The sequence below is a fragment of the Rhinolophus sinicus genome, chromosome 4 (assembly GCF_057876585.1).
Source record: "Rhinolophus sinicus isolate RSI-liver-muscle chromosome 4, RSI-T2T, whole genome shotgun sequence".
Taxonomy (NCBI): Eukaryota; Metazoa; Chordata; class Mammalia; order Chiroptera; family Rhinolophidae; genus Rhinolophus; species Rhinolophus sinicus.
In genome coordinates, this window is record NC_142504.1 from 4,727,356 (window position 1) to 4,745,848 (window position 18,493).

General features: G+C 44.6%; 1 protein-coding gene across 2 annotated transcripts in view; it reads left to right on the plus strand.

The window, feature by feature from the left end:
• Positions 1-18,493, plus strand: part of EGFR (epidermal growth factor receptor) — a 158,166-nt gene that overhangs the window by 119,189 nt on the left and 20,484 nt on the right. For both annotated transcript variants that reach the window (XM_019726357.3, XM_019726356.3), the window contains exons 11-19: positions 321-411; positions 2,615-2,814; positions 3,601-3,733; positions 5,688-5,778; positions 6,796-6,953; positions 10,008-10,046; positions 12,085-12,226; positions 13,095-13,217; positions 14,129-14,227. In XM_019726357.3, coding sequence (XP_019581916.2) covers positions 321-411; positions 2,615-2,814; positions 3,601-3,733; positions 5,688-5,778; positions 6,796-6,953; positions 10,008-10,046; positions 12,085-12,226; positions 13,095-13,217; positions 14,129-14,227 — 1,076 coding nt within the window. The remainder of the gene's footprint in view (positions 1-320; positions 412-2,614; positions 2,815-3,600; positions 3,734-5,687; positions 5,779-6,795; positions 6,954-10,007; positions 10,047-12,084; positions 12,227-13,094; positions 13,218-14,128; positions 14,228-18,493) is intronic.

Consider the following 18,493-nt stretch of genomic DNA (forward strand, 5'->3'; position numbering starts at 1 on the left):
TCATCACTATCAAGCAGGAAGCTGTTTGGAGGAACCCAATACAGAGCCTAGTGAGGCCATCGGGGCTGCAGCACACGGGACAGCCTGCTTGGTGGGGGTTGGGGGGTGGGAACTCCGTGGGGGATGCAGGATGCCCATTGTACAGTTGTCCTTGGCTTGCATGTATGTGTGTGTGTGTGTACATACTCAGTGACGATGACAAGAAGAATTAAACGTTCACACTTCTGCTCATGCTACAGTCTCCTGAGAATCCTATAATAATGCCTCATACAAAACAGAAGTTTCTAAGTGTGTGTCTGAACCTTCCTTCTGCCCCACAGGGTTTTTGCTGATTCAGGCCTGGCCGGAAAACAGAACTGACCTTCACGCTTTCGAGAACCTGGAGATTATCCGAGGCAGGACAAAGCAACAGTGAGTTGACCCCAGCCAGAGCCTGGCAGATTCTTTCTAAGACTTTTATTTTGAAATAAGACGTACAGAAGTCTTGCAAAGATGCCACAGGGAGTTCACCAGATGTCCCCTCGTGTTCACATCTTACGTAAGCATGGGACAAGTATCAAAATGAAGAAATCAGCCTTGGCACAGCACTGTTTCCCTAAAACTACCGACTTTATTTGGATTTTGCCAGCTTTTCTGTCTCCGTGTCCAATCCAGCATCACACACGACATTTACATCCCCTTGCAATCTGTAACTGTCCCTATTCTGTCCTTATCTTTCATGGCCTTGATGCTTTTGAAAAGTACTCTCGGGCATTTGGTAAAATGGCGGATGTTTTCTCGTGATTTGATTGAGGTTATGCATTTTTGGTAAGAATAGCACTGAGGTGACATGTCCTTATTGGCACATCATATCAGGAGGATTGGAGAGGCTTTTTAACATTAAATGTCTCTCAGCATTTCCACATTTCCAACTGTAACAGTGAAATACACACACACACACAAATAAGCATCTTCAACATAATAAGTATAATAATGAATTTTATGATGAGGAGGAATTTGGGAATCTCTTGGTCAAACGTGCCTCGGAAACAGTCTGGTTCTGAGAACTGTTCCCCATAATTGATCCCTAAAAGGACTGCATAATATTGCACACTATTAAAGAAAATCAGAACACGGAACATGTTAACTAACCATCGCTTTCCAAACACTGTTGGCTCTGCGTTCCCGACACTGACACGCAGCTGACACTGTTGCCCAAAAAGACTCCTCTGTGCTGCGTCCTCAGAAATACTTCTTTTGTCCAAAGTTCATCCAGAGATGCGAGGTTTAGATCAGGTTTTTGGGGGTTACTGGTGTGTACCTTAGGCTTCGTTTTAAGGGTTTAAACAAGAGAAGGATTAATTTTTTCCTTTTCACATTTCGTGAGCAGTGCAGTGACACACAGATTTCTGGGCAGGGTGACCACCGGTTCCAGGCTTTGGCTCACCAAAGCCAGGCCTGCCCTGCAAGGAAGGCCCCGGCACTGTCCCCAGTGTCTTGGCTTCCTGGGCACGTGTCGGGGGAGGAGTCCTCACAGCAGCGGTGTAGGTCTCCTTTCAGGGCCCCTCTCTTTTCCCAGGAGCCAGGTTGCAGGAGGAGAGGGAAAGAAGAGTTGGGGAGAGAAAGAGAAAGGACAGGAGTCTCCAAATTATACTCTGAGCTTCTGTCATCTCGTGCCTTAATGAAGTCTCTTCACTCACCACTGTCTCAACCGGCCCACTCCCTGTCTTGATGTCCAGTGAGCTTCCTAAGAACTCATGTCCCCTTCCCGTGCTTCCCCATGTCTGCAAACAGCCCCGAGCTCCTTCCCACGTAACCGAGGTCCCATGCCCTGGCCTCTCCCACCCTCCCTGGGGCCCTCTCTCGGGCCTCCCTGCCTCCACATTGCTGCGCCACAGTACATGTCAGCACCTGCCATGTACGTTCTTACCTTCCTGCTCCTGCAGGTGGTTTGAGGCTTCCCTCCCTTTAATCTGAATAACTTTTATCTAGTCATTCGAGGAACATGTATTGATCAGATCACTTTGTAGGATCCTCATTCGCTTTGCTTCCATGGTGCCTGTTACCTCTATACTCATGGGGCCAGGTTAAAATTACCTGCTCATGTGATTGTATCCCCACTAGACAAAGGGTTTCTCGAGAGTAGGATATACACATATAACCTACATAGAATTAGTCACATACTACTTCAAATCTTTGTTCAATAAATACATACACGGATAGATGGATGGATGGATGGATGGATGGATGGATGGATGGATGGATGGATGGAAGGAAAAATGGACATATGACTTTTGAAGTCTATTTGAATGTTTGAGAAGTTAAAACATGTTCACAATTCCCAGGCAAAATAAAAATGCAGTAAATAAAATGACATGAAGGCCTTTATTCAGCCCCAGTCTGCCACTGGGATTAAAGGTACTAAAAGAACAAGGGGACTAGCTTTTCCCTGGAGGAGCTGAAAAAACTCTTGCAATTTTCAAAAGTTCCAATACATACCTTTCATAATGTGACTCATGACCACTGGAAGGCAGTTTGTAGTAACTCAAAAGTGATCCAGAAAACACAAAATGAATGTTTTAGTGGCATTCTACTTTCATAATTTTTCACGTTAGTTCTCTTCTCTCCAATGTAGCGGTCAGTTTTCTCTTGCGGTTGTTGGCCTACACATAACATCCTTGGGATTACGCTCCCTCAAGGAGATAAGCGATGGAGATGTGATCATTTCAGGAAACCGAGAACTGTGCTACGCAGACACAATAAACTGGAAAAAACTCTTTGGGACCTCAAGTCAGAAAACCAAGATTGTAGGCAATAAGGATACAAATAAGTGCGGTGAGTAATCACTTTGGTTTGATTCTGGACATGGTTCCAATGGGTCATTTATTTTGATGGAGAATACTGCAGGGCCATTCCCAAGCATTTAAATGACTTTTCTCATTCCTGAAGAAGCCAATTAAAAGGAGTCTGCATATTCCTCATTGTAAAGTTATCATGTGAAGTTCATCAGAATTGTTTCTAGATCATTCTCATTTCATAGGATAAATCTGCCTTGAGATTTAAGCTATCAATTATTTGTGATTTACAGAACTAAATTTAGTATTAATTATATTACCTTTTAGCTATAGGTTCCTCCCTGTTCATTTCAGCCTCTAACGACCATAGCTGACACACACACACACACACACACACACACACACACATGATGGGGCAAACATTTCACGTTCTTATTCTGTGTTTAGAGCCATAGCCAGCTTTTGAAAACCATCAAAAGCTGGCTATCGTCTTGTGCTGAGACCCTGACCACTGGACGAAGCAGATCTGAGTTCAAATCCTGGCTCTAGCCCTTCCGAGCTTTGAGACCTTCATCAGTCTACTTAATATCTTTAGGCTCTGGCTTCCTCATCCATGAAATGGAGACAATAGCCATTCCCACACCATAGTGCTGTTGAGGGAATTAAATGCAAGTCTGTGTGTAAAACCCTTGGCATAGCGCCTACACGTGGCACACAGCCACAAGCAAAGCCTCCCTGCAGACACCTTCAGCTATGACATTCATCGGCAAGCACCACTGGTCTCTCCTGCATAACTGACTGCTGGTGGCTCACTCTGTCTTCGCAGAGGCCATGGGCCATGTCTGTCACCCATTGTGCTCGTCAGAGGGCTGCTGGGGCCCAGATCCCAAGGACTGCGTGTCCTGCCGAAACGTCAGCCGTGACAAGGAATGTGTGGAGAAATGCAACATTCTGGAGGGGTAAGACACTCTTTTGTTTAATCCTTTTGTTTTGGTTAAAAAAAAAAAAGGCAGGATTGGTTTTATAGGTTTATAGTTATTCAATTTGAATCTTGCTTTTTCCCCTTTCCCTTTTTTTTTTGTTTTTTTTGTTTTTTTGTTACCTGGTTGTTTGGTTTGTTGACAACTGTTAATCACAAAAGGAAATGAACAGACTCTTTTCATTACTTAATCCAATCCAATAATGTATAGTCTCTAGTTCTGGAAATACCTTATGTATCTAAGCTGCACTAAGCTCCCAAGATAAACGGTCATAAATGGTCCATATGGCCCAGACTATTGCCATTTGGTCTTTCCTTAGCAGCACACTATTTCTGATGTGTCAAAATATAGCATACAAATTACAGTTCCTGGTTAATTTTTGTTTTATGTTCAAGAAACAGTGAGCAGTACAAATAACTTTAAATAGAACAATGGACAAAGAAATAAACAATCATATAATGCTTGTTGAGTTAATTTGCCATCAGTAAGAATTACAGTCTGTCGATTCTATGGGGATCTTAATATTAGTGTAAAGCTTTGAATGACCACAAATAATGACTAAAAACAGATTAACAGGAAAGTAAAATTGAATAGAGATTGGCAGGAGCAAAATGGGGTCAAATATATGGCGATGGAAGGAGAACTGACACGTGAGTGGTGAACACACAATGTGACATATAGACTTAGCACAGAATTGTACACTTGAAACCTATGTAATTTTACTAACCATTGTCACCCCAATAAATTTTAATTTAAAGAAAATTTTTTTAAAGGAAAAGGGAAATTTTGTGATAGGGAAGAGGCAGTGGAATTACAGATGGCTATAGGAAATCTTTCTTCCTGTTTCACTATCAGGACTTCGGCCACAGTCTGGATCCAGAAATATTTAGGAGCAAGATGAGCAAACCAACTTCAGTTCTGTAGGAAGCCTTTAACTGATAAGCTCATTAACCAGAGTAATTTGCATAATTAATAGTGCTGTTTCAACAAGTAAGGAATATTGGTGCCATTCTTACTGCTGCAAATAGACACTATGCTCGTGTTTTTAGTTTTCACTTGTCTTTAAAGAGACGAGGTAATTAAAATAACCACATCAGTGGTGCCCGTGTCTTTCTGCTGGAGAACCCTGGTGTCCGGCAGCACTGGCCCCTGGGCAAGGCTGGCTCCTTCAGCAGGCATGAGAACCCCAAAAAGCAGCATAGAAAAAAACTAATGTGGCATATTTGGTTTAAGTGATGCCCTTTGTCTGAACAGGAGGACTCATGGACCACATTTGCGGGTGTCAACATTCCTTGTTCCCTGCCTGGCGTGAAGCCCTGCAGTGAATTACCAGTCAGATTTCAGTCTTAACAACCGTCACAACCGTTTTCTTTTCAGTCAGACATCCTGCTTCCCATTGATCTGTACATCACATTACAAGCAAAATGTTTCACACCTGTGCTCCATACTTACTGTTTTTTGTGATAACCATTGAGCAGATGTGAATACCTCCTCTGCCTTTTCCTGCATGTATTAGTCTGCGGGTACCATTTCTTTTCAGCTTAGCTTTAAATATCCATGAACCTGACAGTGGAGGGGGTCCCTCTCAAGAACTCTTTTCTTTTTTCCATTTGTTGTCTTGCTGACCTAAATATACAAAAATTGTGCCTGTAGAAAAATGGAGGGAAGGTGTTTTGATTATAGATGAAGCTTATGTGTCTAATCCAGGAGAGAATTACCAAGAATTCAGTTAGAATCAGTTTATCATATTACGGTATAGTCCAGATCCCAGACTGTTGGCCTTTTACCTGAAATTGTGGTGAATTTCTGAGAGAAGTGGTTAGTGTCACCTGAAATTTCCAACAGATCGACTCAGGCTGTTGTAACCACCTAGCATTCTGATGCCAGGTCTCCAGGGACGGCACTGATCAATTTCCTCTCTTCTCTCTCTCAGGGAACCCAGGGAGTTTGTGGAGAATTCCGAGTGCATACAATGCCATCCGGAATGCCTGCCCCAGGTCATGAACGTAACCTGCACGGGACACGTGAGCAGCACATTTGATGTTATTCATTCACTGTCATAGGGAAAAATCTTTGCAGGTGTAGAACCCCGGCGATGACCCAATGTCACCCGGTAGCTGCTAAGGACTGCCACCTCAGCCCACTTCCCAAACAAGAGGCCGTGTGATCTCACAGCTGGGTCAGAGGAGCTGCGATTGCATTGAAGTCCTCACACAACCTGCTGGCACGAGTGTCACCTTTTCTGTCCCACATCCTCACACTTAATGCCGACTGCTCTCCCCCCAACACAAGGAAGCCTGTGGTGGGTTGGGGGTTCTGGCAGCCGGTGTCTGCTGTTCCTGACATCTGTCATCATTGCCTTATCATTTTAACCAAACGTCACCAAATTCTTCCGTCATATGAGTTTAGAATTACTTGAAGGATTTTTAAAGAAACACCTAGCAAAACTTTTCGAAATTCACTTTCATAGTTACATGTTCCGTAATAATCTTTTAGAGAGTGTAAGTGAGAATTCAGCATTCCATGTCTGACAAATAGAATCACATTTGGCATGATCCACAGTTAATTAGGCAGGAACCACTGCACGTACACTTGCCACCTTCTCACTGGACAGACATAGATGGAGGTTTTCTTCAATTTGCTTCCACAAGTCTTATTCCCCAGGAGGTTCCCTTTAACATCAAATGTGATGTGCAAGAAAGTCTGTCTGACCAATACGGGTATAAATAGACATAAAGGCCAATCAAGATTGTTTTGGGAAGGCCAGATGCCCAAGTATTAAGTCCAAAGTAATAAACCGTATAGTTTGGTTTCTTCCATGTCTATATATATTATATGTATTTAAAGTCAGGAAGATTTTATACTAATCTGTTAACAGTGGTCATATCAGGCAAGCCCAGTCACAGGCAAACTTGTTTTCAACTCTAAGAACTTCTATATTATTTGATTTTTTTTTCACAATAAGTATTTTAGGTAAAAAGTGACTTCCATTTTGCAAAGAAAAGCGACACACATAAGTGTATTTCTCCACATTGGTGCAGGGACCAGACAACTGTGTGAAGTGTGCCCACTACATTGACGGACCTCACTGTGTCAAGACCTGCCCGGCTGGGGTCATGGGAGAAAACAACACACTGGTCTGGAAGTTTTCAGATGCCAATCATGTGTGTCACCTGTGCCATCCAAACTGTACCTACGGGTAAGTGGAAGCTCTGGCCCTAGGGAAAAAAAGCAGAAGAACGAAATGTGTGTTTTGCTCTTTTGCAAATTCATAGATTGAAAATAGCTCCAATATGTCCAGGCAATACACGAAGAGGTGTGTAGCTGAGTCAGGTGCTTTGGATGTCTTGGCCCTAGGGCCATGGCAGCAGCAAGAACATGCTGATGGGCAGCTCTTGGTCCTGGTAGGAATGCCTCTCAGCCTGTCATGATGTTTATCCTGCCAGGGGTCTGTTCTGTAATGCTAGCACGTTCAAATAAGAGTAAGTGACAGATGGAATGACAGCAGACGTCCTGCCAGGTCTCCAACGTTCCTCCGTGTCTTTCCAGATAACGGGGATTCATGTGGGACTCTTTTATTTTTGTTCTGCCATTCATAGAAGGTAGCATTTCCTGGAATGTTGCTTAAAGACACTTTTTTCTTTTAGCTAGTTATGGCTGGCTGAGCTATTGCTAAGTAAATTAAAAGTATTTTGACTGCAATGAGCATGTCTGTATCTTATTTACTAAAATGATAAATTTGGTGATCAGAAAGAGAAGTTGAGTGTCATATATACTATTTCACATTTCCTTGTATATATGTCATAATCTTCAGCCTTATTTGTAACTGGTTATACTTTCTTCTCTGCCTCCATCTCTTACTAGCTATGTGGCTTTGGGCAACTGTCTTAACCTCTCTGTGCCTTACTTTCCTTGTCCATCGATTCGGATAATAATGCTGCATAGCTCACAGGATTTCTGTGATCTTGAGTTAATACGTTCATTGTACTTGAAATAGTGCCTGGAATACATGAGCTTTCAATCAGCGATGCATTGACAGTAACACGCTGGTAATGAGGCAGTAAAAACAGTGATGCGGGTGACAGAGGTGGCATCGGTGCCAGTGCTGGTGGTAATGGCGAGTTTTATCAAATACCTCGTTGGTAGCAACTTAGGATTGTTCATTTTCTCCCTTTGGGTACATCAGCATGCTGGCTATGTTGACCGATTTGCAAACTCTACAAAGCGTGGTGTAAATTATGTTTTGCTAGTTTTTCACTTAGCCTATTTTTTTCATATTCCCCCCAAAATAAGCAATTTTGGAGCCAATTCTCTCTAACAATTGTATTAGCTGTATAAAATAAATGTTGTCTCTTTCTCCCTTTTCGTACCTTTTGGAAGTGAACATGTATACCTGTTAGCGTCTCTGTGAGTGTGTGTCTCCGGGCCTCAGCCAGGGGGGGGCCAGAAAGGGAAGTTGGAATTTTCAGTAAATTTATCTTGTCTAAGAAACCGTTTGCCAAATATAGAAAGAGGGGATTTACTCGAGGTTTACATAAAAATTGTTAATGTTGATTTTCCTCTTGTATTTCCTTGCACCATTTCTGTCTCTTTCTCCTTTGGTTTCAAATAAAATCCCGATGCTCTGCATTTGGCATGTAGAGTTTCATCAGTATTTTATCTTTCACACATGTGATTATCTTCTTTATTCTGAGCCTTTTGTCGGTAGAAGAACATAGAGGTGTATGTAGCCATGTTATCGCTCTCTATAACTTCTCCCAAGGTCATTAATTACATGGGAATCACATGATAGAAATGGATTTAATTTTTAAGATACGGCGCAATGCTGACAGGAGGAAGGGAAAATAAGAAAACGTTTATTGTGCACTTGTGATGTGCACGACATCATCCAATGCATTGTCTCATTGATTTCTCAGAGTGGTCGTTTCTTTCACCACGTGTCTGGTTAAAGGAACACTCAAAAAGGTTTAGCAATCACAACGTCTTAGCCAGCACTGACAGAGCTCAGATTCCGACGTGGCACAGGCCTGCTTTAAAAGCCATGCCATTCCCACCGTGGCAGATTTGGTTACCCAAGAGAATAGTAAGGAAAACTTAAGCAAATCTGTTTTTAAATAGAACCATATTTTCATAGTACGTTGTGGGGGGAAGTTTTCTTTGAAATTTTTATCCCGATAAATTAAACGAAGTAAAATGAAATGCTGCCTATTTTAATTACCTGTAACCAAAAAGAATAAATCAAGTGTGTGTGGAGGGGAGGAATAAAGAATAATTTTCCTGACAAAATTAAATTATAACATGAAACCTGTTTTACTTGAAAGTCAATAACCAATTTCCACAAAAGTATGCAAGGGCATCATGGTAGGCTTTCCCAAGGACCTCTTCTGTTGATACTCAGATGCTTCTCTCTTATACCATCTGCCCTGTCACCAGCCTTGTCAGTCATCTCTCCCCACGGAAACTGGCCTATCTCTCCCTCTGAGTTTCCTGTTGGTCAGTAGCTTCTTGCTAACAATCCCTGTGGTTTACCAGCAGCACTTTCAGGGGCCGCATAAAACCCTGCATCTTGTCCAAAATTTGCAATTTCCATTTGGACCCACTTGGCACAGTATCCCCACCAGGCTAAAGGAGGGGAAAAAAAGGCAACAGAGAAGGGATATTTCTAGTAGGGTCAGATTTGATCAGCAGTCATCCACTAGTGAATGTTTTTTTGTCTTTGACAATTTGGGTTTTCCTAGGAGGTAATGAAAGATTGTGAAATAACAAGACCTGTTTGTGTATCCCACTGCCTGAAAAAGCCTGTGTGTCTGGTGTGGGAATGAAGGCCCATAATGCACTGCAGGGGTGAAGCTGCAGAGTCCGATTCCGTGGAAAAGAGGAAGAGCCGAGATCCTCAGAACCAAGACGAATGGAATGTAGAGATCATAGCCCTTTGAATGCGATAGAAAAATGTTTCAGATCAGATGACGTGCCAAGCAAACGTCCCTAATCCTCTTCACTGTACAACGTTATCAAATGTACTGCTTCTGAAATGCACTGTTTATTCTGTGCCCAGGCGATATGTTGGTCTTTTCCATTGACTCGGAGTATTTTGTTTTCCTGTTGACATGTGCATTGGCAAATGTTGCCAGGTGCTCGGGAGTCACATTAAGACAAATGCTGTCTGTTCATGTGACAGTTCAGTAACTTTCCTAAGAAAGAATGCTAAAGAAGAGAATGATCACAATGTGTATTTCTCTTTCAATTCTTACAGCTGCTCTGGGCCAGGTCTTGAAGGCTGCCCAGGACCTGGGTAAGTGTTCCCCTTTGTGTCTAAGGGACCCTATTGGGAAAGACCACACCTGTGGTGGGCAAAGAAAATGCTTTCCAGCATTTCTGATCGCCCTCAGCTTTGTGAGGTCCTTACTTCTCCTCTGGGCCAGCATGGAGAGCGTCCCAGCAGACGCTCCCCGACCTGCTCTGGGGCGAGGGTGCGGATGTGAGTGCGGGTCTGTGCCCAGTGCTCGGGGCCCCACACTTCTGTGTAGCCCACCTCTGACTTCCTTGGCCACACCAGTTGTGTTGGCTCCTTTTCCTCTTTTAGCTTCTTTTCTTTCCCTCACTGACCCAATTGGCCCTGTCACAAACTTGGATTGAATGACCTTACTGTTCAATGACAGTGCTCCAGCTTGGGGGGGGGGGGGTGGAGTTTCTCACCTTACATCCTTTGCTAAACACAACTTCCTTCAGCATTTCAATTCTGATCAATTTGCCATCGTTGCTTGAAATGCTGCACTGAGACAACCCGAAATGGGGGTTCCTATTTGCACTTATCAGGAAAGTGTGGTTATTACCAATTAGTAATGACTAGAGAGGAATCTGAATTATACACAAGACACCTATTTGCCATCCTAACATCCCCAAACATTAGCCAAACGTCCAGGCACTGCTGCCATTTCTAGTCATGTCTGCAGAATCCCTGCCCTATGAAACCTTCCCTCAACGTCAGCTGACTCTTCTGCCCCAGAATTAGCCATGATAACAGAACCCTCCTATTATCAGGGAAACCTAACAACAAAAAAGGCAGTTTCTCAGAGGCAAAGATGTCCTCCCATCCCTACCTCTTCACTAAGCCTAAGGACACCAGCAAACTTTTTCCTCCTTTTCATGCTATACTGTTAGTATCTGTATGGTGACATTTTCCATCACTTCCCCACCTTGGAACCAGTCAGTGGCCTTTTTTGTTGTTATATTTATTCTTTTATTTTTTTCATTCTCTCACTCTTACTATGGCTCCCCATGAAACACATACTCTGTAACAAATTATTATGTTATTTCAGTGTTCCCCTCAAGATAGTAAAACTCCATTGCTTGCAACTGCATTATTGGTGAGATAGTATGATGCAGGACATGCCTTTTGTACTCACTAAGAAGGAAGTGTTGTAAATATTGTTTTCATGAAGTACATTTGACCCACTTATGAGAAATTTGTAAGGACAATGGCCTATTTTTTTGCATGCAAATGATGCTACTAATTAATCTTTGATATTTGTTAACATTTCTACCTGAAAAGATGACGTTTGCCAGGAGCTCAAATGGCATAGATACTTAAAAATAATAACTTTATAAAGATTCTCAATTCAGAAGCTATTAATTCAGATGATTCTTTCCCCCAGTGAGCTTTAGGAGCTGAGTTTTGAGTTTTTGCTGTCCCTGAAATCAGGGGTGCAGATGAGAGGTTTGAGGCTGCATGAGGACATCCCTTATCTATGACAGTGATGCTTTCTATGCAAAATCCTATCGTTTTATAACCTCCTCTGAGCTCACTCATAAAGCATTTCATGTGGCTGTGGTCCCAGCTTGAAAGCCAAGGACCCTTCAAGGAGTCTCAACATTAATGAAAGAGTCCCTTCACCCAGCTTGGCCAGTAGACAATACATGTCTCATGTGTGGAGTGCTATGCTTGTGATGTATGGAGAGACGCGGGGGCGGAGGGGGAATACATACAAATTCATATGAAAAGCATTACTGAAGGCTGAGTTACTTTCTGAAGTATGTGTTTTCTTGATCAACAGATTAAAATAGAACCATCCTATGGAGAGGTCCAGACAGTAGCTCAGTTTTAAAAATGCAAAGAAGCCGGGCACTGGGGGTGAGGACAGGAGTTGGAAACACTACCCTACAACTGTTGGTCAGCTTTCTTTTCTCCCTTTAGAAGCTGCACAGTAATTCCACTTTCTGAGATAGCTTTTAAGTGATGTCAGTGTATTGACAGGAGATCTGGGGAATGCCAATGTCATGAAATCTTTCAGCAAACCTGACTCTTCCTATGTGTCTCCACCTCGTTCCAGGCTCAAGATCTCATCCATCGCCACTGGGATTGTGGGCGGCCTCTTCTTGGTGGTGGTGGTGGCGCTGGGCATTGGCCTCTTTCTGCGCAGGCGCCACATTGTCCGGAAGCGCACGCTGCGCAGACTTCTGCAGGAGAGAGAGGTGAGTAGGCGCCCGGGCCCCGCGTGCCCCACCAGCGCCCCCTTCAGGAACCCTAGCTACCCCAGGTAGGAAGACGGACTCCTGTGCAGGCTTGCCATTTGAAATGTTGTGTCTTAAATATGGGATTGTAACATTATGCTTTATTTCTTGTAATGGAAAAACCAGTAGGAATCTTTGAATATCCAATTATAAGCAATTAGTTCCATTTTGGTACGTCTATCCAGTGAAATGCAAATATTTCTAGGCTAAGTCACACAACATGGTTACAGAGCTGTGTGGAGTCCTGTTTAAAGGACAGGACCTATGTGTGTGCACAGGAGAAAGCCTTGTGAACAGGTATATCTGTTGAGTTCCTGGGAAGGTGCTGTGGTTGAGAAGATGTTACTTTGGAAAATGCCATTGTCCACACTGGTGGCTGTGCCTTTCTGGGCTCTGCCCCTGACTGGTGGCATCACTGACACTGTGATTCCCTTCAACGGGTCCTCACCTGGCGTCTCTAGTGTCCAGTACTGTGTGTCGGAAGCCAGAGTCCTGGGAGGAGAGGCCCATGGCAGCTCGTAGCATAATGGCACTTGTGTGTTAGGGGACCCAACAGCCTATCAAAATGACCACAATCTCAAAATCTTCTCAATTCAGCTAATTGGCCAGGAAACAGAAATAGAAACTGCATGTGTTGAAAAGGGTGTCCTTCCTTTTATGAAGCTCTTCAGAGAAGGGGTCTGCTTCTCCTTCTGAGTGAGCATGGCGAGTTCTGTGTGCTCAGGCACCACCACACATGGCTGTGTCTGGACCCACCTGACACACACCTCACCCTGGGTGTAGAGTGCGGAGGCTGAGAGAGCATCACCCTTCCTCATTGTCTCCACAGCTGGTTGAGCCCCTTACACCCAGTGGAGAAGCTCCCAACCAAGCTCTCCTGAGGATCTTGAAGGAAACAGAATTCAAAAAGATCAAGGTGCTGGGCTCTGGAGCATTCGGTACAGTGTACAAGGTGAGACCGCCAGAGACACGGCACAGATGCTTCGGGGGCTCGGGTTGGCGGCCCCTCAGGTCTGGGTGAGCGAACCCAGCATCCTCAGCTGCTGGCTGCTGTTTGCCTGTCCTCATCTGCTCTTTGTGTCACTGAGGATTTGGGAAATTCCAACACTTTTCCCAAGTTGTCAAGAGGAAATCTTTATAATCACAGTGACAAATCAGTGGCCCTGTGAGACTGGTACACAGACAAAAACATTTTTATGGAAGATGGCATTGACCTTTTAGAGGGGTGAATGGCACGGATGGAGTCTGAAGCACAATTGCATATCACTGCGTGACAGTATCCAGATAAAGCCCAGGTCAAAACAGCTTCCTCTTAAATCGTTTTTTCCTATCCCGTTTCCCTGAAAATAAGACCTAGCCAGACAATCAGCTCTAATGCGTCTTTTGGAGCAAAAATTAATGTAAGACCCAGAGTTTTATATTATATTATACCCACTCGTATATTATAGTAAAATAAGACCAGGTCTTATATTAATTTTTGCTCCAAAAGATGCATTAGACCTAATTATCCAGTTTGGTGTTATTTTGGGGGAAACACAGTAGATACTCTTTGTGTAAAGTCTGATTCAGTTAGGCCTAGACCCGGTATCTTAGAATTCTGGGTGAAATGACCCACACTCCTGCGAGCTTAGGTTTTGTTTTTTTTTTAATCTAACTACTCTGATCCATGGAACATGACAGCTGAACAGTTGCTGAGACGTCATGACTCCCAGCACCCTGGCCAGGGCCTTGGAGCGCAGAGCTGTGCCCCTTGTCCCTTGTCCTTCTGCATGGTGTCACTAATAAAGTCCATCCAGCTCACAAGTCACAAGTTGCTTGGTGCAATGACTGCCAGTTAATATCTTCCCTCTCTCTCGGTCACAGGGACTCTGGATCCCAGAGGGCGAGAAGGTTAAAATCCCTGTGGCCATCAAGGAGTTAAGAGAAGCCACATCTCCAAAAGCCAACAAGGAGATTCTCGATGTGAGTTTCTGCTTCGTGCTCTAGTTGTGCACAGGTGTGGGTATCAGAAGCCACTTGGTCTCGTGGCTGTAGCAAGTTGCTCGGTTTTAGACTTTTTTTCATTGCCGCATTCTAAATCGTCACTTTTCGTGCCTTTTTTCCTTCTAGCTCTTGTTGGTATGAGTTCCTCTCAGGCCTTCTCTTATAGAGAAGACTGACCTCTTCCATTCTATTATCTTTCCTACAAGGATGGAAACTGACAGTCGGTTCAGTTACCAGCTGCTATACACACATGATCACACCTGGTGATCCTCTGGTGTAGGTATTATGCTCGCTACTTTTTCAATGAAGAGATGGAGGTAGAAAGAAACTTGCTTAGGTTCACATGGCTGGGGCAGGATTCCAGCCCATCACCACTTCTGACTCTGAAACTCATGTTCCTTTTTCTCCACCAAGTTATCTTATCTTCAAAATGACTTTTTAAAAGTGCCTAGAATTAACAATATGGTGCTGTATAAACTCTGTAAATGGGCCCACCTTCTGTACTTTCTCCCAAGAACAATTTCAGCATTCTTCTCCAGGGTCTGCTGACTGTTACTTGATGGAGGAAGTTTTGGAATGGTCCACAGATTATTGTTATGTTTTCACTTTCGATTCTGTTGCACTTTCTCCACCTTCTCTGGACCCTGACTAGTCAAAAAGGGGGCTGCAAACCCTCAGAAAGAGGCAGCTGCAAGGGGCATCTTGGAGCTTGGCAGAGCCCACTTCATGTCGGTGCTCAGGTAGATCCAGTGGGCAAGCCCTCCAGGGTCCTTGCTTCATGACCCTGACCTCTGCCCACTGTGCACTGATGAAAACTCTTGCTTTTGTCCCAACGCAAAGCCAGGGGGGGTGAGGGTGAAGGGATTCAGACGTGGCTTAGGGAAAGAGTCAAAGGAAGAGGAAAATGACTGCCTTTATTGACTCAAAGATCTAGAGAATTCAGTTCACCTTACAGCCAAGAAGGACCAAAATGATACTCCCCACTCCTACATCTAACCCACAGAATGTCTGGTAAGCAGAGCCAACCTGGACCTTTAGTAAATGTGTTTGGATACAATGAGCTTTTCAGTGGCAAATGCTGTCCACTTCAGTTTCTCTGGGCAGCCTTCCCTCCCTTTATTACAAGTAAGGGACCCCCCCACACACACACTGTACACTTCTAAATGAGACATGACGTATGAATACAGTGCAAGAGAATATCTCCCGCATTGATGATATACTTATCAAACAAAATTAACTTTCATTTGAATGGTTTGCAAATGAACGTGAAGTCCCATTAATAGAATGTCAGCTCCTATCAACGTAACCACACGAAATAGAGTGGACAAGCCATGGGTAAAGTCCCCTCCCTTACAACTCTAGCTCCCTCACCTCTACGGTGAGAAAGAAAAGCTCTGCAGAATTTGCTAATTTAACTCATTTTCTATTCATTCAAGACATTCTAATAAATTTCACAAAATGATCTTGAAATGTGAATTACAACAATATTTACAATGCAGAATAAGAGCAATTTTAAAGACAATAGCTATGCTTTGGGAAGGAAATAGTTTTCACTGAAAAGGCCCCCCAAAATCCCTAACATTGGAGGGAATCTGTTTTTGTGAGGTAGGGAAGTAGAAGACAGAGAAAATAAAGGCCCCATAGGGCTGGTACCTTTCATATGCTCACGGGCACTTGGAAATGGTTCCACTCACCCATCCCCACGCAGGTCAGGCACTGAGACCCAGCGCTGGCTTCAGTTGCTATCGATGGCTTAGTTACCTGGTAAAGTTTCAAAAATGTAGGGCACCTACTCATTATTCTTAAGGTTGGATCCATGCCTCTGATGAAGGAGTTTAAAACCTAGTGGAATCTTTGTTCCCCAATTCTTGACATAAAATAGCTCAGATGAGGACAAGCAAGAAGGAAGGAACCTCAACGCATTTCGACAACAGAGACAAAATAATAGACTTTCCGGGTCACCAAGCCTCAGAGATCCCCCTACCATGTGACTCAGGCATCGAACTTCCGGGGTCTCTGAGCGTGATTTGCCTGCCCGTCTGCACGCCTGGCTGGGATGGCTAATTCAGAAATTGTTGTGGAATCCCAAGCATGCTTGGTGTGGGTCACAGTGCACCTTTGCGTTTCCAAGAGAAACAGCAAAGAACAAAAGCTGACTTTAACTTCTCTGCACACAGATCAGGACACATGACCAGACAGCGTCCCCATTGTGCCGAGGGGGTGGGGCGGAAGTGATGACCTAGTTCTGGTGCGCTATCAGATTTTAATAGGATCGGGGGCCTGGCAGGGCTCCAGCCTCTGTGTGGCCCGACACCCACACCCTTGCTCTCTTCCCCGATTCCCGGGGCCAGGTCAGCTCCTTGCTGGACCCACAACAGATGGGCTGCACAAACTGCTCTGGTTTGCAGATTTTTCTCCCCTCTAAAATAAACACAATATGTTTCCAAATCTCCACCAGATCTTGAGAAAGTAGGAACAGCCAGAGGATTGCTTCGGTGTTATGGTTGTACAGCTTCCCAGACTCGGAGGAGAGACGTGATTTGTGCTTTTTCTGGCAATCCCATGGCCTATTAATTTTTCCATGGACTTTCCAGTTTAAATTTAGGGCAGGCAGTGGAAAGAGAATACAAAACAGATTTATATATGTGCCATAACGTCTGGAGGTTTCTGGTGGACCTTTAACCAGAGCACTCAACAGGAGACCCGCCTGTGGGCCCAGCTGTGACACGAGTAAATGCGGTCTCAGGTCGGCCACTCACTTCACTGGGCCTCGATTTCCTCTTTAGACAAATAATGGCCTCAAAAGAAATGCCCTCACAGGCCCTTTCCAGTTCTAAGTTTTTATAATTAGCCTTTCTCAAAGACAAAAGAGATGTGTGAGTGTCCATAAGTAGGAAACATCTGCTCTTTAATGTTGCGGTATTATGTTCACAATATAAAAGAAAAGAAATGCAGACTTTGCTTGAGAGTAGAACACCTGACCACTCAGGAAAGCATCCCAACAAGTTCTGCAGCCAGAGTTAAAAGCTCTAGGATTTTTGTTGTTGTTGTTAACGGAAGTGGCATGGTCTCTGGTTTTGCTTTGAATTTGTGGCTTTGCATGATTTCAGTGTAGTTCAGCCCTGACAGTGTTTGAGGCCGTTATGTGCCTACGTAGATGACAGGCACCGCTGGAATGAGGAAAGGAAGATGCAGGCCCTCCTGCCAAAGTGCGGACCACACTTGCTGCTGCCGCAGCAGGAGCGTTTGTATGTGGGGGAAACCGAGGCAATAAATGGCAGCGTTTGTTAACTGCCATACAGCGCTTAAGCGCAACTGGGCATGTGCTGGGAGCTGAGACGCAGGTCTTTTCCTCAAAGAGCTTGGTGGGGAAGGATGTTTTTCAAATCATGCAAATATTGAAGTGCAGGTGACCCAGCACTCTCTTCAAACAGATCGCAGGCCCGCCTCTCTGCATCTCACATGGTGGGCCCGGTGTGGCCCAAGGAGCCTCAGCTCTAACTTGAAGTTCCCGGGCAGTGCTGAGCCTGCTCCCCCAAGGCAAAGCGCCAAAATGCCAGGAGAGTTTAACTCGGATTGAGGGGTCGGGTGGGGAGGCTCCCCTGAAGAGGGGTCAGCCTGGAAAGAGAGGGTAGACAGGCATTCAAGATAATGGCCCTCCCATGGGCATGGCCAGGGGTGTGGGCGGGGGATGGCCTGCGGGAGGGTTAATGACCCCAGGGTGCTGTGGGTGGAGGGGTCCAAACGCCAGGGCTCCAGGCTTCCCAGGAACTACGAGGCCAGGGGAAGGGTTCAGGCCAGAAAAGTGATGTGATCATGTATGTGTTTAGGGATGTGTATGGGTCGCCCACCCCGCCTCTTTCCCGGGTCTTCCCCCCACGTCTCAGAGCGCCCCCTGCTGGTGCCTTCCCTTCTGCAAAGACAGCCCAGCTTGCCCCTCCGACCCCAGGAGTAGCTGAGATGTAAAAAGGGAGCCTCTGGCCTTTCTATGGCGGACCCCGAATAAAAAGTCATTGCCCTTTGTCTTTTAAAGGAAAAGAGAATTTATGGGTGGAAATGGAGGGTTCCCTAATGCTCAGCCAGACAGAAGGGAGGGCCTCGTTGTGCATGGTCGTAAATAATCAGCTTCCTCTGCCCAAGAACAGCAGAGGGTTAAAAGAAAGCGTATATTCATGGATCTGTGTGAAACAAAGGGTCCTGCCTTGGCAGCCGCCAGCCAGCCAGATCAGTGGGGGCGGGGTGCCT